Source organism: Heloderma suspectum, chromosome 1, assembly GCF_057233095.1.
Source record: "Heloderma suspectum isolate Gila_16-S chromosome 1, 16-S_ref, whole genome shotgun sequence".
NCBI classification, from domain to species: Eukaryota; Metazoa; Chordata; class Lepidosauria; order Squamata; family Helodermatidae; genus Heloderma; species Heloderma suspectum.
In genome coordinates, this window is record NC_139458.1 from 258,573,225 (window position 1) to 258,596,446 (window position 23,222).

At 43.6% G+C, this 23,222-nt stretch overlaps 1 protein-coding gene and 1 pseudogene across 5 annotated transcripts in view; one reads left to right on the forward strand and one right to left on the reverse strand.

Annotated features, from left to right (window-relative positions):
• Positions 1-5,910: 5,910 nt before the first annotated feature.
• The window catches only part of GPCPD1 (glycerophosphocholine phosphodiesterase 1), a 63,100-nt gene continuing 45,788 nt past the window's right edge, over positions 5,911-23,222 (forward strand). For 3 of the 5 annotated variants that reach the window (XM_084825464.1, XM_084825473.1, XM_084825435.1), the window contains exons 1-4: positions 5,911-6,190; positions 15,536-15,616; positions 18,295-18,391; positions 19,631-19,715. Coding sequence is in view for 3 of the 5 variants with exons in the window: in XM_084825435.1 (XP_084681561.1) it covers positions 15,568-15,616; positions 18,295-18,391; positions 19,631-19,715 (231 nt within the window). In the remaining 2 variants the exon portion in view is untranslated. Of the gene's footprint in view, positions 6,191-9,496; positions 9,573-12,009; positions 12,031-15,535; positions 15,617-18,294; positions 18,392-19,630; positions 19,716-23,222 lie in introns of those variants that run through there. The other 2 variants (XM_084825446.1, XM_084825457.1) reach the window with 2 other exon arrangements.
• LOC146358999 (purine nucleoside phosphorylase pseudogene) lies at positions 9,437-14,899 on the reverse strand (annotated as a pseudogene).

Here is a 23,222-nt window from a genome sequence, read left to right on the forward strand (position 1 = left end):
CTTACCATACCTACCCTTGACCCCAGCCCTAGATTAGTCCATCTTCCTGAGTATTGGCTACAGTAGTGTAGTGGCACATTCAGAAGTGCAGGGTCCCTTCGTGACAGTCACAGCCACACCCCCTCACAGCCACGCCCTCTTCTAAGATTGTACAACCTCCTAAGATATACAGCCTTCAACTGGGATCCAAAAACAGTGCAGCTGAGAGTAAGGCAGTGGTATTTCAGTCAGACGTCTGAGAAAAAATGCAGGGGTGTTAAAATCTTTTTCACTCACTCACTCACTCACTCAAACACAAACATTTTAGGTTTTCAAAATATGATACTCTGTAGAAGCTCTCTCAACTCAGCCCTCATGGGCAGATCCCTTCTCATTTAAACAGCCCCCTTGCACACTCACTTAGCACCCCAACATTACCTGTTAGCCTTCCCTAAGCTCCTTCATTATATCTCTCCCTTCTCCCTCCAACAGAAATATCCACACACCCAGCTGGACTGAACTACACACACACACACCACACACGCGCGCGCACACACACACACATTGCTGTAGTGGTAAATTTGGAAATGCAGGAGCTCATTGTGACAGTCCCCAAGGGCAGTCCAAAACTTTCAGGCAGCTGTGTCGATCCATATCAACAAACCAGTTCTAAGAGCTTTCCTCTCCACCAGGTCTTAATTGCTCGTTCCAGACCAAGTCATCCCAAATACTTTGAATTCCAACATGGAACAATATATTGTTGGTTGGAAGATTCATTCCCCCCACAGCTACAGGGAGGATCTCAGCTAAGCACAGAGGGAACAGGAAATTCTGAGGGGGGTGGCAGATGACATCAGAGTCCCTGCTAATGAAAAAGTGCCGGGGCTGTGTCCCTGTGAATCCTGCCTCCACTACACCACTGATTGGCTACACTGACTAGATGCAGCTTTCCAGCTGTGATTTTTGGCACTACTTCCTCAAATCCTTCAATCAGTTGGGGGGGAGCACCTGTCCATTGTGACCAGTCCTGCCTGCCTTGTTGGGGAATGATTAACGGTGTGGGAGGGGGGACTGAACCTTTTCCTTTATGAGTTGTGGAGTGATGTCCCACCAAATGCTGACCTCCTGGTTCCACTATGTGTTTTGAGGTGGGTGAAATGGCTGAGAAATGGTTCTTGTCAGTTTGGTACAGTTGTACCACTAGGGATGGGAGAACCAGGGATGCTTGCACTTGCTGACATTCTCTGAACCTTACTTCAAAGTTCAGCTTGCTTTCACTCTCGTTGGGGGGGGGGGGTGTTGGCTCATTCAAATGGGAGAACTGCATATTTTTCAAAAGTGTGCACTTTCCCCCATTGACTAAGTGTGAAAATGCCCACTTTTTAAAATGCCCACTTTTTAAAATGCCCACTTTAAATTGAGCATTTTAAAAGCTGTGTATTTTAAAGTTGTGCATTTTAAGTGCATTTCTTGATGTGTGCATTTCTAAAAGTGTGCATTTTTAAAGTGCACATTTTGTGAATGTAAATTCAGTTTCAGAAATTTGACAACATGCGCTCCCATTCCTGTTGGCGATAGTGAACTGTGTATTTCAAGTGATTTCCAAGCTGAAATTAAATTCTTGTACATCCCTATGCACCACAGTATTTTTTGCAGAATTATTGGCAAGCCTTGTATGATCTCCACTCCAGCCCCCAGAGTCCCCTTGGATATGTTCATGCAGCACTAAGATCTCTATTAGTGTATAGATATTTACTTCAGTGTTATGACCCGCCTTATCCTGGATGCCAGTATAATCCTTTAAGAATGTACTCCTTTAAAAATAATAAATTTCAGGAAAGGAAAGAGTATGAAAGAACACATCACCACTGGAAAACAAAGAGGAAGCTAAAAGGACAGGTTTGGTTTGAGTCACTGTGTTGTTTTTCCTTGCTTTGTTCTATAAGTATGAGAAAAGGTTACTATGGTTTTGTCTACAGGGACAAGAGGAGAGAGCAAAATATTTGTTTCCATGTCAATTAATCTATGCTTAAGAATGAGAATTAAGCTACACCCACTTTTTCACATGGTAAGGATCTCTTTCTTTAGCTTCATTATTGTAAAATTATATTTCAAATGTGACCTTCCACCTTAGGCTAGCAGTGCATTTTGAAGAATGCTGATGTAGATCAATTTATTCAGCATTTTAAATACAAAACCTTGATGGTTGGAAGAGGTTAGGATTGCAACTATAGTATTTAGAGACCTTGTCTGAAATGCATGTAAGTTTTTAAAAAGTGGATACAGAAATAAGACAATAAACTGAATAGAAGCATTGTCCTTCAGTGAAGTAATGACCGCAAACAGAATCTATACAAATCGTAGAAGCAGGATTCTGTTTATCCTTAAGAAAAGCATTTTATTATAGTTGAATTAAGCACGTATCTTTCTGTATAATTCCAGAAATGTCCTAGGAAGTACATGCAATGCTTATCTCAATATGGTTTGTATAAACAAGGTACTGAGTTAGTCACTCCATCTATACATCTGCCTGTACATATCCCTCTTTCTAGCCCAGCCATACAAATCAAGTGGGTTTTTATGGAATAAAATATACTGTCACACAATATGCTTTAGTTACAAGCCTTGCATGATAAACCTCAAGATCTTTGATGCATGTAAAAGAATTAAGATACCTTTCCATGACACAAGAGGATAGATACATTTGAAAATCCTAACCAGTGGGTATAAGCGTGACATTTCTGTTTTATGGTTTTTGTATATAATTTGTATTCTCTCTTGTACTGCAAAACTACAATCAGGGCTGAGAAGTCTTTAGACATTTCTGTGACTAAACATGCATAGGGTTGTGACCTTAAAGACTAACAAATTTATCATAGCACAAGCTTTTATGGGCCATAGTCCATGGAAACTTACGCCATAATAAAAGTGTTAGTCTTTAAGGTGCCACAACACTCTTTGTTGTTTTTGTATAAATTAATCTTGATTGATATAACACAGCCTGAACAGCCAGTGTAGAGTTGGCTGTAATTAGCTGTAATGGTGAAATAAACTTCTTCCGTATTGCTTTAAGATTAGTGAGCATTTGGGTTTTCCTTGACTAAAGAATATAATCTACCTGCCATACTGGCTCAGCCCTGCTGTGACTGGGCCTCTTATATCTGTTTAGAAACTTTTGTCTGGTGGTGGAATCGGATCTGCAGCTTTGACAGGTCAACTTAGCACTAGCAGCAGTTTTAATTAAATATCGAATGAGACACAGGATATGATTATGAGTGCTGTGGAAAAGTAATTACAATCTATCCCACTTAAAAAGGGATTTTAAATCTGAAATGATGGATGTTGGCACCACCTAATTATCACTCCTTGTAAAACAAGAATAAGGTGCTGTCTGAAGTTAGCCCTGACTTTTAATCCTTCCTCTATGTTGCCGTGGTTGAACCCAAATACATATTGAACATTCACACTCAGTTAGAAAGGAACCTCCTGCAACTAGAGAAGATGCCCCAAATCCAAGTAGGACAAGCTGAACATGGGCACAAGTAGGACTGGAGAGCAGATGTCAACCCCTTGAGATGCAAGCTTCTGGCATAAAAAGTTAAAAGATAGATTTATTAAGGGGATCAGAAATTTACAGGTATTTGAAAGATAGGCCAATAAAAACAAACTGTTTCAAGAAGCAAACTCCAAAAATTCATACGCAATTAGCTTAATGTTCTAGTTCAACCTTCCCCAACCTGGTGCCCTCCAGATGCACTGAACCGCAATTCCTGTCATTTTCGGCCAGCATGGCCAATGGTTAGAGACGATGGGAGCTGTAGTCCAACACATCTGGAAGACATCAGGTTGTGGGAGGCTGTATTGGCTAGTAGGCACACAGTACGTGTCACAAAGAAAATAGTATAAAAATTCTTAGTCCACCTTAAAAAAACCCTTTCTATTATATCTCCATCACATGAGCACCTTCATCGTTTCATTAAAATTCATCAGCTTCTGATGAAGTGGGCACTAGATCCCAAAGGCTTATGCCATAACAAATGTGTTAGTCCTTAAAATGCTGCAAGGCTCTTTTTTATTTTGACAGAATGATTCATTTTTGTGGATAGGGTGCCTACTAAACTGGCCACTCATGCATCTGTCCTTGAACACCTCTCCCCACCCACTTTTGCCATTGCAATCACATAGCTGTGCTAATGCAGGTGGGTTGGCAGAGTTGCACAATATAAATATGTCACACTGGCAGCTTGGGGTGTCTTCATGGGAAGACATGAATACTGACTTCCAGTCTGTTTCCAGGCTCAATCCAAAGTGCCGGTATTAACTTTAGAGGCCTAAATGGCTTAGGGCCAGGTTACCTGAAGGATTGTCTCCCCATATATACCTGCCCAGACCTTAAGGTCATCTTCTGAGGCTCTCCTCTGGGTCCCCCAACCAAATAAGGTGAGATGGGAGGCCAATAAGGAGGGCCTTTTCAGTGGTGGCACCCCAGTTTGGAATCTCCCCTCCCAAGAGGCTTGCCTGGCACCTAGGTTGTGGTCTTTTCAGTGCCAGGAGAAGATCTGTTTATTTTCCCAGTCTTTTTAGTCATTCAGTTAAAAAAAAAAAAGTGGTAGGGTGCAATCCCATGCATGTTTAAACAGAAAAAAATCCTGCTGGCTGGGGGATGCTGGGAATTTTTTTCTGTCTAAACCTGCATAGGATTGTACCTCTGGGCACAGTCCAATAGGGATGATCCAATGCGTACGGCCATCCAATGCCATCTTGTAGTAAGTAGGCAGGTTCAGACACAGATTAGTCCAACACCACCCCTCCTGACAAACCCAGCGGTCACATCCTCCACACATTCATGGCTTGTGAGAAGGGACTCCAGGTGTGTACATAAGCAGAGATTCTCCACGTGAGGGGAGATTCTGGACAAATCAGTGTTCCCTCTGGCATGGAGGACTGCTGGGCACATACGTTGCTATTTGTGTATAGGGTGGTATCCAGTTAGCGGGAGTCGCTAACAGAATAGCGTCTGTCAGAAGAAAGGGGAGGGGGGTAATTTCCTCTCCCCTCTAGCAGCCCCCAATGTGCCCATAAAATCTGCTCCAAAGGAATGGGGGACCCTCCAGAGCAGATTTGGGGGTACTCGGGAGCTTCAGCGGGGAGGAGCGAAGAAAGCTCCATTGTGTGAATTTTATGGGAGGAGCTGTGGCTCAGTGGTATGTCTGCATGCCGAAGGTCCCATGGTCAGTCCTTGGCATCGCGGTAGGGCTGGGAAGAATCCTGCCTGCATCCCTGGAGAACGGTTGCCCATCAGCGTCGACAGTACTGAGCTGGATGGACCGGGGGCTGACTCAGTATAAGGCAGCTTCCTGCGTTCCCAAGTCGACTCACGCGGCGTCAGGCTTCGCCCACCACGTGAGGACGGCACGGCCGCCGGGCACGCTAGCGTTGGGCTTAGCCCGTGCAGCCCTCCTGACCTGTTCCCCGAATGTGTGCGGTGGGGGCATGTGCCGACACTTCCCCGCCCCCTGAAGTGCTCCTTACTTTGGAGTTCTTCAGGCGACGACCCTGCCAGGAACATTTCCTTTCCCTCCGCGCCCGCCAGCCCGCCGTTGTGATTTTTGCTTGGCTTGGCAGCGACGCTGAAGAACAGTTTTATGACACTCGGAGGCTTGCGCATTGCCGTGTGCGCGCCGCCGCCGCCACTTTCATTCCCCCTCATACACAATCAAGCACCCTGCCCGTCCCTTTCCAGGTAATTCTGTCCCATTACGCCCCGCCCCTGCCGGCTTTCCCAAGGCCGCGCTTTCTAGGAAACCCCGCGCGCTGCCGCCGCCGCCGCTTTTCTCGGCCGGTCTTTCTCCCCGCGCTCCCCTCTCCGCTTCCTCATTGGTCGCGCCCGTCACGTGCCCCTGGTACCCGCTGGAGTTTCTCTTTCTCTCCGCCCGGCGGCGGCGGCAGCGGCGGCTGCGGCCGGGCGGCTGGAACCGGTTTGGGTCAGGGAGAGGCTCCGTCGTCAGCAAACAGCAGCGCAGCACCGCGTCTCCTCCTCCTCCTCCTCCATCTCGCCAACACCGCCGGCGTGAAGAGCCGCCCTTCTCCCAGAGCCCGAGCTTTGCGGGAAGGAAGTTGCCTGAGAGGGGCGAGAGACCGACTCGCCGCCGCCGCCATCATAATCAATCATCCATCATACGAAACCCTCACAATCCCCCTCCTTGGACAGGTTAGCCGCAAAGCTGGGGCTGGGACCAAAAAGGGGGCGGCCGTGGGGACGCCGCCAGCGGCGGCAAAGCTAAGGGGGCAAGCCGCTGAAAGAGGGCTCCTTTGTGTGCGGCTGTCCAGCGGCTGTTTTGTCCTCTGCCTGCATTCATGAGGGATGCTGCGGCTCCCTCCCGTCTCCCCTTCCCCGATACCGTTCCGGGTTCATTTTGTTCCGGGGTAATTCCCTTGCTTCCTGCCTGGCAAATTGCTAACGGTAAGATTCGAACCCTTTCCTTCACCCTCAGGGTGGAAGACCTTACCTGCCACTCCTTAACAAAAGCAAAAAACCCAGCCCTGCTTGGGAGGGCTGAAGTGGTGTGGAAAGTGATTGGGTGTTGGTGTGTGGTTGTGCCACCACGCAAGGGTGTTTCCGACACCAGGAGCTGCTTGTTACATAGGAAGCTTCCTTCTGTTGAGTTAGACCATTAGTCTGTCTACCTCAGTATTGTCCACTACACTGCCCAACAGATCCTCAATATGTTCTCTACCCCTGAGCTATGGCCCCATTCTCAATAAAATGGTTGTTTTGTGGTTATTACATTTTTGTGCTGCCTTTCCTTAAGAAAGTCAGGGTGTTCCCCCCACCCCCTGCCTCAGTTGCTCCTCACAGTTATCTTGCAAGATAGGCTAGGCTGAGAGGTGGCGACTGAGCCCAAGGTCACCCACCCAGTGGGTGCCATGACAATGGGGGATTTGAATTGGACTCTCCTTGGTTAAGCTCTTTCCAGTATGCCAGTAGTCTTTAACCTTAGGTGGCTCATGATCCTCTTTCCATCCCAACCTGCAGGACGGGAGTTGACTTAAGACACAATCCTATGCATATTTAGACAGAAAAAAATCTACAGCTCCCAGCATTCCCCAGCCAGTCATGGCTGTAGGACTTCTAGGACTTTTTTTCTTTCTAAACATGCATAGGATTGCGCCCTTAAATTATTTATTGTGTGTGGCCATCTTTCACCTTCTGTCCTTAGAATGACCAAATGTTAAAGGAGGATAGCAGGGTTACTGCAATTTCAATAGCTGTGTAGAAGAGGGAATTTCAGCAGATGCAGTTTGCTGTGTGGAGAGAGGAAATATGCACCAGCGTCTCTACTACACAACTGTCAGAGGCACAGTGCCCTGTCCTCTTCATCTGGCAATTCTTTCTTTCTGTTTGACAAAGGTAAACAATAGAATTATGTCATTGGTGTAATCCACCAAGGAGAATACAGAATCAGTGTTATCTAGTGCACTGGTCCTCATCTAAACTACATTGGTTCTCTGTTTAGGAGAGTGCAATTCTGCCAGAAACCTGTAAGGTTCAGTGAGAGAAGCACATTCTGTATGGGGGGGGGGATTTATCCTCATTGCCCCTTCAACTTAAAGCTTTGTAGAGTTACATGGAATAAGGTGCCCCTTCTCTTCCTATTTATAAATCCTTCAGGCTTTTAAAGATGGTGGTCTTCCCTATTTCAAGATCTCATCCCCCTACACTTGGTGGGTGTGGGGGATGTCCTAACTTGTGTCTAGCCTGTACCATTTCAGACTGCAGGTGGGGACTTGCTTGATTGGGTACTTCTCCATGCCAAAAGAATTCCCTGTACTTTAAAACAAAACAAAACCCTGGCATGTGAGGAAGATGGCTAGCTTAGATCTGTTATCTCTGACATGACAATTTTCTGTGTGACAGGATGTATATGTAGGAACATTCAACCATGTGAGTGTCCACCTCCAATCTGATGTAGTACAATTCAGACTTTGACCATGTCAGTGTCGGTGAGAGCTAGGCTCTTTCTCTCCCGCTCCTCCTATTGAGCTTGGTGTGTGTAGCAGATCCAACTTCTTCCTCAACAGTTTGTTGGGTCTTGTCAGGTAGTTCCTTTTTCATTCTAGCTCTACAGAGTACTATGGGACAGGTACTGGGTTAATTCATGGTGTTCCTGGTTGATCTGACCAGCTCTGCAGAGGAAGAAGGGAAAATAGGTATGACGTTGATCTGGCTTTCTTGTTTGCCCTGTACTGCAGAATGTATGGGGAGGATGCCAAGTTCTCATAAGAAGCTGTCATGGAGCTGGGGAAAAGCCAGCCTAAGAGAAGTACTCTAGTGAAGAGTTTTTAATTATTGCATCTGTTATAGACACGCAGACAGGGTGAGGAGGAAATGTGTTAAAGGTCTTTCCACATTATGTAATGTACGTTATGATAAAAAGAGTTTTGTGTTGCTGTAGGCAGCTGATATGGAACAGCTGTCTATCTTGGGAAAAAAGTGACTGTATTAAAGCTCATGAAGTTGATGCCTGAAGTATGAAGTACCCTTTTGAGCCTTGTTTATCCTTAAAAATGTTAGGACAAAAACTCTTCAGAAGTTAAGGATTAGAAGAATAACATTCTTATCAAACTCATTAAAGTGGGGTGTGTTAGATGTTTTCTCTGTATTGTAGGGAAAACAATATTTTGTGTCAGTACATGAGGTAATTAAAAAAAGATTAATATTACAGTGTTGTACACAAAATCTAGACTTACATTTATATTGATTCTTTTCATTGCCCTTTTGTCAGAGTTCCTTGTAGTATCAGAGGAGCTGATTTTGTCATATTGCCTTCTTGTATTATTTATGTGAAGCATTTTACCCCAACCTTCACCCTCAAAAGGCTCCCAGAACAACTTACAAAGATCAATAATAAGATGGTCCCTGTTCTTACAATCTAAAAGACCTGACACAAAAGGAAAATGGGCTGGCATTTATATTTATTTTTTTCCAGGGAGCACAGTGCAGCTTACATATGGTTCCCAACATCAGTAGAATTGTGAAGCTAAAGAGGAAAAGGCCAACTCAAATCTTTCCACACCCAATAGGTGGTGTATAATAGGAGTGGGCAACACACTGCCCCTGCTGTCCCACAAATTAATTTAAAAATGGGGGGGGTGGCATCCATAGTGGCTGCAAACAAGCTAATTTTGACTTTTGGGTGCTCTGTAGCCACTGCTGATGCCATGTGGGGGGGGGTTGTGCCCACGCATGTATGTGTGACTTGTGGGGGTGCTGAGAAATGCTCCCTGGACCTTCTGAAGTTGCCCAGCCCGGTATATAGAGCCAGGCAAGATGAAGGTCCTGGATTCTCAGTCCAGATTTTGTTTGGATTCTGGTGGGAGGCTCTCTCCTTGATGCCCAATTCATGAGCGCCATCCAGTGCATCCCTGGGTCCACAGCTCACATACATAACTGGTTTTAGGCTTCATTTTGATAGGAGGTCTTGTTGTCTTTCTGGTTGCTGCTGCTATAGTCCAGTTCATCCACCAGTTTTGTGAAGAGCATCTGGAATGTGGAGCCTCACCTCCGGCTCATCTCCAACACGCTATGATGGGTAACGCTCTCTTTGTTATTGTAGTCCTTTGCCGCCTTGTTGGTGATCAGTGAAAGAGCAAAGGCCCATAGTCCCTGTCACAACTACTACTACTGTAGTGCTGATTCCCACAGCATTCACCTCCAGCAAGTGCAACAGTTGAGCCTCTGCGATAGATTCAAAGTCGGGGCATTCCAGCCATGACAAAGGAGATGTATCCAAAGTATCTGTCTGACTCCATGGTCAAACTGTGGATCTTCCTGTTATAAGCATCAGAGAGGACAGGGAAGTGGGGCCCAAACTGCTTCTCACTGGGCCCCAGTAAAGGATTTTGCCTGGCCAAGCCCAGCAAGTTGATGTAGTCCCAGATAAGCATGAAGTTATCATGCTCTCTGAATCTGCTAAGGCTCCAGTTGCGTTGGTGACCAACAGTGGCTTGATACCCAAGAGTTTAAACCCCTGGACTGGGAAGGTGATTTTCCAAAGGGGGGCTCCCTCATGCATGTGGACGTGCCCCTTCTTACAAATGTACAGCTTGCCTTGCAGCACCCCAAAGATAAGATGTTCATCATGGTTTGTCACTGTCCTGCATAGAAAATTGGGGATGTCTATGTATCTGAAACTCCTGGTTCTTCAAGCTATCAGCTAGTGGACCTAGTCCAGAACCACAGATGATGGCAATTCTGAGTCGCTGCCTGTATGAGTTAGCAGCCAGTCTGCTGTGTCTCAGCAGTGCTCAAAGCTGAAGTTTTCAGTTGGTTGTATCCTGGATTGCTGATTGAAGCAGACTAAAAAAAGGCAGAAAATCTGTACCTGAGAGCTTTTCCACAGGACACCCTACCACTGGGATTTATTAGTTTGTGGTTCTCCCCATTATGCACACCTCAGTCGCATTTATTTCAAACAGGGTTAATACATTCATTTAGGATCGTGGAATTTGAACATAAATATGAGTTTCAATATAGGTGGCGTATTTATTTTAAGGATAGCAATATAAACTGCAGTTGTAACCAGTACTTAAATTTAGTTGGTGACGCAGTTCATTTGATGATTGCTTTGAGGGCAGAGTATATTGGCTTTTCCTGGTTATTATAGCAATTCCTGTTGAGGCATTTGAAATGGTTTTCTGATTATTTAATGATTTAAAAATACCAGTTGGATCTGAGCATAGTATGACTTAAAGCTTGAGATTTGTGTCTGTTAATCTCATATTGGAAAAATTAAAAAAAGGATTTTCTCTAATGTTCTAATATAGGCAACTTTGCAGTCGACTGATTAGAACTCCTCTTGATAACTATGAAATGCTATGAAATGCTTGTAGTGCAATAATGCCAAGAATAAATGAGCATCCTAGACAATAACTATGTTGAAATAGTGGTACAAATGAATGATTTTTCAGGTACAAATGTACTAATGTAGGGTTAGGCAACTGGAGGCCTCTGAGGGGAGGTCACACAAATCAAGCCCCCGAAGATTTTCAACTTGGTTCCCCACCATAATTCCTGTTCCCAAAGATTACCCCATCCACCTGTGCTATTATGGACCACAGTTGCTGCTTCCCAAGTTAAGGCACAGGCAAAGGGGCTCTTTAGCTGGCTCTCCTGCACTGTCAAGAGAAAGAGAAGCTTTGCCAGAGCCCTTCCCTTATTCTTTCTTTCAGCTGCTCAGTCCTGTGAGCATGTCGACACAGCAAATAGTACAGAGCTGCTGCAGTACCTACAGGAAAGTCTTTGCAGCTGCTCAAAGCCTCTGCCTGGCCCTTCAGCTCTTGCTCAGTTCAAAATATGGCCCAATTGAAAATTAGTTCCTGACTAGGGAATCAAAACATCAGATGAGCTTAATCCTAAATACTTAGTCCATGCTTTCCCAGTTAGTGGGCTTAAGTTCTCATACTAATATTTTTTAGTAAGTGTTTTTCAAAGCTTATCAGTCTTCTTAATTCTATAGTTCAGTCCAGCATTTCTAATCAATAGGGATTTTAACTGGAAGAAATCAGCTTCAGTAGCATTCTACATTGATACCATGTTGTGCATATGCCAGTTGAACTTGAGTAGGTTATAATATTGCATTGCATCACTGCAGCTGCAAAATACCTTGTGATTTTTCTATAGAAGCAAGTTACCTTATCTCTGCTGGCTATCTGTTGAGAGAAATTAAAGGTCCAGTCATGCCAAGGCTGCTATCACAAAGTGCAGAATGTTAGCTACTCCCTTGACTTTCTCAGTTAAGAGTCACTGTTCGTGGAAATCATGTAATTCCACAGATACATGCCTGTTTCACTTTAACACAATTTTAAGGCTAGGCTTGGATTTAAAAACAACAACTGTAACCAGAAACTATATTTTATTCAACTTGATTCCCATCCTTTCCCCATCCTTATCACAGATAACAAGGCTCAGGTGACGTTCCTCAGTGTTGCTGCATTTTAGTATCTTTCTGCAGAAAATTGGTAATTGCAGTATCATAGAGCATAATCAAAGTAAGCATTTCTTCTCTCCACTCATGCATTTTGCTCTTGTGCCTGCTTTTATGCTTCTTGGAGCTATGTGAGTCAGTGATGTGGGTGGTGACTGGGAATAGGGTCTCTTTTATGGTGGCATCCTGATATGGAGTGCTTTTGCTGAGGAAGCTTGCATGGCACTGGGCCTGAGGTTGCTTTGGTGCCAGGTGGAGACATTCTTATTTGCCCTGACCGTTTAGGTATTTTAGCACTGGAGTCATTTACTTTTGTTTTCAATAAGAGGCTGTTTTTGCGCTGCTGTTCATTTACTTATGTTGGCTTGGGTTCTGTTATGTTTTTAATCTTGCTTCCCACTCTGAAAATTTTCTTTTCTGAAGACCAGGATATAAAACTACAGCAACAACAGAAAGCGCACCATTGATATAAGTGGTGCATAAATGAAGAAGTCTCTGTTGGTCTTCCTCTTTTCCTAAAATCCAACAGCTGTTAGTCCTTCCTCCTTAACAGCCCAGAGATTCCTGCTGCTGTTTTCTGCTCTTTTTATTCATTACCTCTTGTTGCTTCTTCAGCTGAACTGTTGCGTTTCTTGATTTTCCCAGTCCATTACCACTGCACATGTACCTCTGGTATATGCATTTATTAATTCTATATCTGTTTGCTTTGGTTAGGGACTGTAGTTCATGAGGCAGTTTGCCCCTTCTTTATATTGGGCTAATCTACTTCTTATACTTTGTATGCAAAATGTGGATGGATAGTTATAAATGTCCCTCTTAGAGACAGTAAGTGACTTTGGAGGGACTCCAGAGTGTTAGAGGAGTGTTAGCTTGAGTGTTAGAGGAGGTATGTGTGATTACAGAATGAACCCTCATTTTTCTTCCAAGCCTGGAACTCTGAAGAAGTGTGGAGGGCTTGACCTGACCTCACTCTGGGCTTTGGAGGCACCGCAGATGGTGACTGCAGCCATGAAATTAAAAGATGCTTGCTCCTTGGGAGAAAAGCTATGGCACACCTAGATAGCATAGTAAGAAGCAGAGACATCACCTTGCCGACAAAGGTCCGTCTAATCAAAGCTATGGTTTTCCCAATAGTAATGTATGGCTGTGAGAGCTGGACTATAAGGAAGGCTGAGTGCCGAAGAATTGATGCTTTCGAACTGTGGTGCTGGAGAAGACTCTTACGAGTCCCCTGGACTGCAATGAGGTCCAGTCAGTCAATCCTAAAGGAAATCAGCCCTGAGTGCTCATTGGAAGGACAGATACTGAAGCTGAAGCGCAAATATTTTGGCCACCTAATGCGAAGAGAAAAGTCACTGGAAAAGACCCTGATGCTGGGAAAGATTGAAGGCAGAAGGAGAAGGGGACGGCAGAGGATGAGATGGCTAGATAGCATCACCGATGCAATGAATATGAATTTGAGCACACTCCGAGAGAGAGTAAAGGACAGGAAGGCCTGGCGTGCTATGGTCCATGGGGTCATGAAGAGTCGTACACGACTTAACGACTGAACAACAACAACTACAAAAGAAGCAGTAAGACATCTTAGTACTTTTGTAGCTCAGCTAGACATCAGGCAAAGGCCCTGTGCTTTGCCCAAGTGAGGAAAGGGTCAGTGGTGACCATACATTTTTATTTGCTGCCAAGGCTAGCCAAAAATTGTCCATCTGTCTAACATGTGGTCCACAACAGGTTTATAGAAAAGGAGGTACTGATCACTAGGTAACAGTAGGACACCCATTCAAGAAAGCTGTCCTCTTTGGAATTCAGAGTTAGTGACCTCACTCAGTCTAGAGATCATCAAATGTTTCATTTACTTTTCCTTGGTATGAAGAAATCTGATGACACTTTTTCTTGGTAGAGTAGGAAAACGGCCAATGTGGAATATACAGTTCAGTTCTAACTGGGTTGTTAAAAGTTCATTCAGCAGACACTGCTGACATCGGTGTCTCTTTATGTTCAACTAATACTTTGAAAGCTTTTCTGGTTAACTTTTTTTACTCAAATAAGAAGATTAATGACATATTTTGCTCACTTTAACTAAATGTGATGCTCTTTCTTAAAGATAAATGGCTTTTCATAACAAAAAGGGGGGGTGCACAATCCAGTCAAGTACTAAAAGCTTCTCAGCAGAAAACAGGATTTAAGGCAGTTTTGAATGGTACTCATTAATTAGATCCATTTCAGTCTGGTATCTGGCCAGGTTTGGGGTCAGAAACAGGCGGAGTTGTCCTGGCAGATGACTTGTGGTTAGAGATAGGGGGGGTATGATCCTGATGATTTTCTTGGATCTCTCAGTAACTTTCAGTACCATTATCTATGCTTCTGGGTCTCCTTTAGAGTAGCACTTGGGGCACTGTTATTCTGCCCTGAGTCCTTTCTGGTGGTGCTGAAGAAGTATTGTTCCACTCTATGTCCCACATGTGATTTAACTCTATGTGAAACTGCTGGGAGGGGTAATCTGGAAGTTTGGGCTGAAATGTCATAACTATGCTGATGTTACTTGGCTCTATTCCTCATTTTCTGTTACTAATCTCAGGGACCCTGTGGAAACTCTGAACCGGTGTCTGGGGGCTGTTCTGAGATGGATGAATAAGCTGAAACTTAATTCAGACTAAGTAGAACTGCTGTTGGTTGGGAATTCTTCTGAACTGAATGAAGTTGCTCAGCCTTTTCTGGATGGGGTTGCACTCCCTCTGAAGAAAGTATACAGTTCATGGGTTCTTCTGAACCCAGCACTATCTCTGGATGCATGTGTATCAGTAGTTAGGAGTGCTTTTTACCAGCTGCACATGATTTGCTAACTGCAACCCTATCTGAAAAATGTGGACCTCACCTCAGTCACTTGTGCACTGCTTACATCCAGATTGGACTGCTATGATGTTCTTTCCCATTCTACCTTGTAAAAACGGTTCAAAAATTACAATTGGTCCAGAATGTGGCTGTCAGGATGCTGGTAAGAGCAAGGTGGCGAGCTCACATTATGCTGATCCCACATCAGTGACACTGGTTATCAGTTTGTTTCTGGGTTCATTTTAAGTGCTACTGACCTTTAAAGCCATAAATGGCCTAATGCCAGGTTATCATCTGAAGGCCCACTTATGCCCACATGAACTTACTTGAGCCCTAAGATCAAAGAGACCCCACTCTTTGGCATTTTATTAGTTAAGATTAACTTGGCGGGTACCAAAGACAGGGCCTTTTCAATGGTGGCTCCATGCCTGTGGAGTGTCCTCCCCAGGGAAACCTGACAGGCCTCCTCTCTTGCCATCTTTAGACTTGTAGTAAAAACCTTTCATTCTGCAAGGATTTCTATGAATAATTCATACAGACTCCTAGATACTGTATTAAAATGTTTCTGCTGCTGAATTCTCAGTAATTGTTCTTTACTTGTACTACAAGCTGCCTTTAGAAGAATTATTATCTTGAAAGGCTGGGTATAAATGAATAAAATAAATAAGTTCATCTATTAAGATATATACAGAATTAGTGTAGTACTCCTAAAACAATGCTTTCCCCCCCTTCCTCAGGATACAGCAGCCATTGAACATCCTTCACAAGTATGGCACCTTGTCGGGTTACCTTTGCAATAAGAGGAATATCACCACCAGGTACAAAACACTTTTCTTTTACTGCAGTTTTACAAGAAAAATGGAAGGACATCTTAATAAGTAATACATATTACATATTATTATTACATATTATTATTACACTTAATTACATCTTAAAATGTAATAACTATACATCATGTGCAATACTTGGAGGTGGGATGTGTGGGGAAACTGGATTTCTTTTGTCTTGCACAGACAGATTTGTACATATAGAAGACTTTCACAGGGTGTAACGTAACCTGCTCTGTATTAAGCAAGTGTGTGAAGATTCATTTTTTAATGAATAGGGTGAGCTTTCCTGAGCTCTGCTACATTTCCAAATATTTGTTTAGTAGTGACCTGCCAGATATGTCTGATTGGTCAGCTTGATGTGTGAAACCAATGCCCCTTTGGCTCTGCTGGCTCTTTATTGCAGTTTACAGCTTTCATGCCTATACAGTCCCTTTTATGCTAATGGATTCTTCTGTTCATAGGCTCAGTGTTTGTCTCTTTCCACCTATACTGAATTTCTGCTTCCCTCAAAGAAAATATGCTGCTTTCAGTGTTTTGCTCCAACACCTTCCCCTTCTCCCAGCCCCAAGCAGTTGTAATTTTACTTCACATTTATTCTATGATATATTGTAATGTACAGCCTGTGACTAGGCAACCTCCCAGATGACACTGTTTTAGTCCACCACAATCTGTGTGTGTGTGTATACACACACACACACACACACACACACACAAACTTTTTAATGGAGCTATGATCCATTGAGTAAACACTGAAACCAATCTGTTTCTTAGCACTGGGATTTTGCTATTTTGCAACTACTAGGCTATTTTATGTTAAATTCCTTGGCTGCCTTTCTTTAAAAAAAAAACTCTTAAAGGGCATTCATTTAAAAGGCTTTCATTAATATGGCCACTTTTCTTGTGAGGAATGATAAACTTTGCGATAACATTAAATGGATGTCATAAATCAGAGTTCCCTGTACCTGCTACTGAAACTGTAGCCGCATGTGGAATGGACACACACAGAGTAGGCAGTATGCCACAACTTGCAATTCCTCAATTTCAAATCTTGACCTAGGGGGCAAGTCAAGTTTTGAAAGTATTTGGCTATTTTCCTTGAATTGTCTCTCATGGTCCAAATTGTCCTGTTCCTGTGTGCTGGGATCTGCAGAGGCTCAGTACCAGGCCCCACCACCATATTCAGGTGGAGTTAAAGAGCAGGACTTTTTCCAGTGGTGGCAAACTCTCTGCTGAAGGACAGGGAGCATTAATGGACACTCTGTGTGACTTGAAGTGGCTTCTTCATCTTCCCTGGACAGTCACCCCCCCATTACAGTGGTATGTTTTAGAGAAAGAGAGAATGAACAGAAAAGAGGGCTGGTGCCAGGTGAGCCCATTAGAAGCCACCTGGACTTTCAGAACTCCTTCGGGCTTGGCTTGTAATAAAATTCAGGTCTTTCCCTTTGTCTTTTTCTCACCCATGTGCACATTCCAAACTTCAATACCACTGTTTTTCTCATTCCAGTTGTATTCTTTTCTTCTTCCTTCAGACACTCTTTTTATTCAGTACTCTGTTTATTTGGTCCTATTCACGTAGCTTCCTAGCTCTGTGGCTTCTCTGTCCCTCAGTTCTTGCCTCTGTGCTCATGTCTACCCCTTTTATTACACCAGTGTGGAGCCCTTTCTATTCCTAGAATCTTGGTAAGGTTTTTTCTGCTAGTGAAACTTACCTTGCATTGCTCTCACAGCAGCTGTGCTGACCAAGTCAGCTACTGATCCTTTTATTTCATAAGATAGCATATTCAGAAATATTATATAATGTCCCAAACTCAGCTAGCAGCGGACAAGTTGTTGCTGTCTCAGATAACAGGCAGTTGACTTTTAGCCTAGTACACATGACCTATATAAATGCTTACATGACTATTAATTTATGAATATCCGTGTACATACTTATAAAGCACACCAGGATCTTGTTCAAACAGTTTGGGGATATCAGTGTATCTCTTGCTCCCCCCTGTGGATCTGTACAGAGCTGTCTGTACATCAAGTAATTTAGTGAACATTTCGCTGCAGTGAAGAAAGCAAATGTGTAAGTCACCACTTTCCAGGTTCAGAATACAAATTATTAGTTTCATCTCCTGATATGAACGCTTCATTGCGGCAGAAAAGCATGTTCTAGCAAGAGCATTATAATTACATTGGTGTTAAGCTTTATTTAAGAATTTATTGACGAGCTCTCTGCTAACAGAAGTTTACTCATATAATATCAATTCACAGAGCCTTTTAGCACCCTGTTATTGAGCAATGAACTGGGCTTAGAGAGAAAGTAAGGTGCAATCCTATGCATGTTTAGACAGAAAAATTCCCACAACTCCCAGCATCCCCCAGCCAGCCATGCTGATTGGGGAATGCTGGGAGTTGTAGGACTTCTTTCTATCTAAACATGCATAGGGTTGCACCCTGAAAAATTAGGTCTGCCATGCCTTGGGCAGGCACATATGCTTCCCCTCCTGCCTGTATAGTATTACTATTTTGGACAGTGCTTTGAATCTTTTTAATAGAAAAGCAGGTTAGAAGTTGTTTACCTTTGAGTCTGCACATGTTGTTAATAGGCTGCTCAGTATTGGCAAAAGTTCGTAATGTGAAGGCTTTATTGTGCACTTTCTTATGCACACTCTTCTTTCTAGGAGAGGTTTTTGCCGTATGCGGAAGCTGCAATTCTCTGGGAAATTGGAATCCCCAATGTGCAGTAATCCTTCAGCCGGAGGATGAGGCTGGTGATGTGTAAGTTTCTTTTAGCGGTGCATGCAGAACTTCTTAACTGTACAAACAGGCTGGTTAACACTGACTATACAGTTCATGTGTTATTTCTTAACTGCCTCAGCATCTGTATGCCTCATTTTAGAAAGCAAAAGTATCACTTGAGGTTGATTAGTGCTTGATGTGTACCTGGATGCTGCTTAAGCACTTGCATGGCTCATATTTGGGTTAGTGTGCTTATAATAAAGTACTTCAGGGAAAAACCTGTCTGTCCACGTAACACAATTGTGTGGCCCATAGACTATATCAAAAAGTCATCTTTTATTTGATTCCCCAGCCCCTTCTGAATAGCATCCTTTGTTTTGTTTGCGTAGCTTCTAAAAGAAACGTGAGCACCCTGGTTCATCAAAGCTCACTGTTTGTGTGGAAGCAACCTTTACATGTGCAAGAGGTTGCTAGGATTGGGGCTAGGGCATGAGGTTGAACTAGAAATACCTTCTCTCAGCAGCTCATACTGTGCTTGCAGCTGTGGTCCTTATTCAGTGTTCCCAGATGTAGACATAGCCTCCACATCCACTGCTGTACACATCTCTCCTCTCTTCTTCCTGTGGGCCTCCTCCTCTGGTTATCTGAATACTTTGAGGGTGTGATCCCCTAGTACTACTGCTGTCTTGGATCTTCTGATTGGACCAATAATCACTCCCAAGTATATAGTGAAGCCTTTGGAAAGTGCCTTTGGTTAAACATTAGTGTTTATGTCTTTGAGCCACTAAATATCCCAAGGTCAAGGGCTGTTATCCAGTGTGTTGCACAGTGAGCTCTACTATGCATACAACAGGCTTCTTGTTCATTTTCTTTACCTTAACAACAGCCTCCTGTGCCACTTGAGAAGCTGCTTGGGGGCCACAGTAATCATGTTAATGGCTCCACCTGAAAACATTACATGGAGACTGCCTTTTCTGAATATATTTGTGAACTGGGTCCTTGTTGGATCCTGAATACTGTGCTAGGAAAGTGGACTGTTGCTCATCTTCTGTGTAGTGTTTCCATATGGAGCTTACTGCATGGATACTTTAAAACCTTTAGCTGTGACTTCCAGTATTATGTCAGAATGGCCCTTTGAAACAGAACCGGGGGGAGGGGGGAGTCAAAAGTCACATTGTGTATATATGTGCATGCACAGCAAATGCTTTTTAAAGAAACATCTTTGACAGGCATCCTGTATTTTTTTTCTAAAATGATTTCAAAAATATTTTTCTGCAGTCTGTTATGGAAAGTTACTGTTGACCTTCCTAGAGGAAAGGATATTGACTATCGGTATTTTCAAGGGAGTTTTTTAGAACCCCAGGTATGTATACCTATATAAGCCGCAATATAACTTGTTGACTAACTTTAGGATAAGGTTTTGGTAGTATGGCAGTTGGAAATAGTCTGTACCCTGTAGTCAGCTGTTAAATTCATTTTTATTCAGTTCTCCTAATAATAAACTGTGTTTAGCTTCAGTTAAAATTTCCTACACAAAAAGCGTTTGTGTAAGAAAACATAAAACGAGAGAGTGCACCTGCATATATCTTTCTTCATGTACTGGCAAGCCGCGGTTGGTCACTGTTTCCCAGCATGTGTACGCAGATCAAAAGACATGTACAACTGCTGCATGCAGTGATCTGCACATCTCATGCTTTTGTTTCCCAGATGCTTATTGTGATCTGGTTCACGCAACATGACAAGCCAGAATACAGGTTGAGTATGGGTTGCTGTTGAATTGTGGCGTATTGTGTGAATCCAGCTGTGCTAACAAACCATGGTTTGTTAACTACAAACAACCCACAGTTCACAACCTAACAACAAATCATGGGTTCTCTTTGTGGCTTATTCATGGTTAACAAACCATGATTTATTAGCATGTTTGGGTTCATACAACACAACAACCCACAATAAAATGACAACCCATACTCTGGCTTGTTGTGTTGAGTGAACCCAGCCTGTATAGGAAAAGATAAACTTATGAAGAATATCTAGCTTAAATGGTGCGCTCAAAAATCTTTTGTTGCTGTTAGCTTAAATTTAAATGCAAACATTTTAAACAGGGCACAGACATTTAATGTATAAGCAACATAAGCCTCTAATAGTAGAAAATAGGTAGATGTGTTGGCATGTTCTTGTTGCCTTAGTGGTTTTGCAGGACACGCTATAAGTAGGTGAGGGTGTGTGGGCTTTGGAAGGCAAGAAATCTCATAAGTCAAAGTTAGTTTTGATATCTTTTTATCTGCACTCTTGTAGCTTTGTTAAACGTCTAAAATATGGAAGAGAACACAACTACAACCTAGTTCTTTTAAGAAGTTGATAGATCTGCTGTAGTTAAGACAAATTCCCTTATAATACATGCAAAGTTCACAGTATATATTGGTGAGTGTCTTTCCTTTGAGTAGGTGCTCTGTATCGTGCACGCTATAAGTACCGTGTGATGCAGAGGCTTCTATGGTAAGTATGAATTTTATGGAATAGCAGAGTAGAGACATATATGAAGAGCCAATATTGATGGCTATCATAAACCTAGCTGCCAGCAGAGGTTTCAGATTTGACCAAGTGTGGGGAGGCTGTACTGCAGTGAAGAGTGCATTGTTCTAGTGTATGGATATAACACAGTGAAACTGAAAGCAGGAATTGTATAGAAAAATGGAGTACAGTAAGTGACTATAACTACGTAAATATAAAATATAATGATACGTCAGAACTTTTATTAAATGACTCTTCCTATTGCATATTTCTGTGCCAAATGAGGTGTGTGTTTTTTTAATACACGTGTATGTGTCAATTTTATAAACATATTCACAAGCACAGTTGTAAAATCTGAACTTAGAGATGAAACAGACTGTATTTAAGTTTAGTATGATGCAGGTTTATTTCCATGGAAGTTCTACTGTACTCAAGCTGTAATGCTTTAACATTTAGGGAGAGTTAACAGGTTGGGCTTTTTTAGGTTTCTAACCAGGAGGGTAGTACTTCTCTTAATATTTTTATGTCTAACCGACTCCTATGTGATAATCACAACTTTAGCTGTTGATTGGGTTGGATTTAGAACACTTAACAGAGGGAGCAATCCTATGGCCGCTAGTCAGTGGCTAGACAGCCATAGGATATGTCGGTTTCCAGGAACCGACCTTGGAGCCCGTGCTCCGAGGTCAGTTCCTGGAGAACCGACTTTTCTCCCTTCCCACGCTGCCTCGCAGGCAGCTCGGAATGGGCCCGCACTCTGCGCTTGGAAGAGGAGTGCAGAGTGATGAAAATTGTGTGTTCCGGGGTGGGGAAGGCAGAAATGCCGGTACGACACATCCTGTGTGTCGTCAAGCAGCCGCCTCCGCCTTCCCACGGCTAGACAGCCAAAATTGGCTGTCTAGCCGCAAATTGCTGTCTAGCCGCAAATGCAGGGCAGCTGAAGCATGGAGGGGACAATCCCGTCTGTGCTTCTCCTGCCCTGCATTGGATAGGCGGTTGCCTCCAAGTTAGGATTGCACCCTAAAGATACTTCAATTATTTCTTAGTCCATGGCTAGAGTTGCCTGTAGGAGTGGAATATATGAACCAGACTTTAGTTCTGATTCATAATTTACGAGTAGTAGAAGTGCTACTTTTCTGTCACTGGAGTAACTGATGAAACTAACCTTAGTCTCAAATATTTGAAGTATTGACGTGCTCCTCCTCTGAATATTATTGGTAAGAAGAGGAGATTGATTTGATTTGGGGTGTGTGTGGCTGAGTTCTCACAACACAACAGACCACCATGCGAAATGAGCCATACAGTGTGGGTTGTTGTCAGAACAAGCCATGGTGTGCCCAGCAGACAATCAGGTCTACCTTGGGTTGTTCCGCCCCTCCTTCCCCCTTGGTCTCCAGCCGACTCCACCCAGTATCCCGGGGACTTGGTGGCAGGACCTGTCTTGTCTGCCGCCAAGCCCCCATGCCTGCTCTGATCGTGACCCTGGTCGCAGTTGGAGCCTTAAAAAAAATATTTTCTCTTTTTCTGTGTGTGAAAACAGGGGCAGATTTTTTCCTGCATTTTCCCAGCCCAGGAAATGTGTACAAAAGCCTCCCTCCCCTCCCTTTTTAGTGGGTTTTACAACTTGTGCACTTGTGCAATTTCAACTGTCCAAAATATGCAGGCTTGCCTTGCCTGGAGCCTTGTATGTTTGAGTTGTCAAACATACAGGGTAATAGTCAAGGCTGCACTGTATATAGGCTGGTTTGACAACCTTTGACAGTTGACAGGGTGGGAAAAGGGGTGTTGTTTCCCCAACTGGCAAGTGCCCAACATTGCCCACTTAGCAAGGGAATCCGCAGGATTTAAAAGGTTGCCCCGACCCTTGGGGGTGCCCTTGCCCTAGTCCATCCCTCCCTGAGTCGGCAGCAACAGGTTTTCATACGAGAGTGCACGCCACCTGCTTTTTTGCTTCCGGGTGCAGTAACCATGTCTAGTTTGACAGCTATCAAACTAGATGCAGTTACTGCATTTGGGAGTGAAAAAAAGGGGTGGCATGCACTTTTTAAATGAAAACTTTGGGGGGAGCCAGTGACAGCACCACCAAAGTGCTGTTTGAGCACAGTTGGAGGGACTGTCACTGGCAAGGAGCATGGGAAGCTGTTTGGCCGCAATTGCAAAGAGCAATTGCGGCTGTGCTTGGGAAGGGTGGCAGTGGTTTCTGCTGCTCTTGCCAAGTGGCTCGCTGGCCAATGCCCACTACCCATGATGGGTTGGCAGTGCCAGGTTCAGACGACACACCAATCCATTGTGGGTAAAACAACCCCTGGAACAATCCATGTGTTGTTAGGGTGGCTTGTTGTCCGTGCGCAAGCCACCC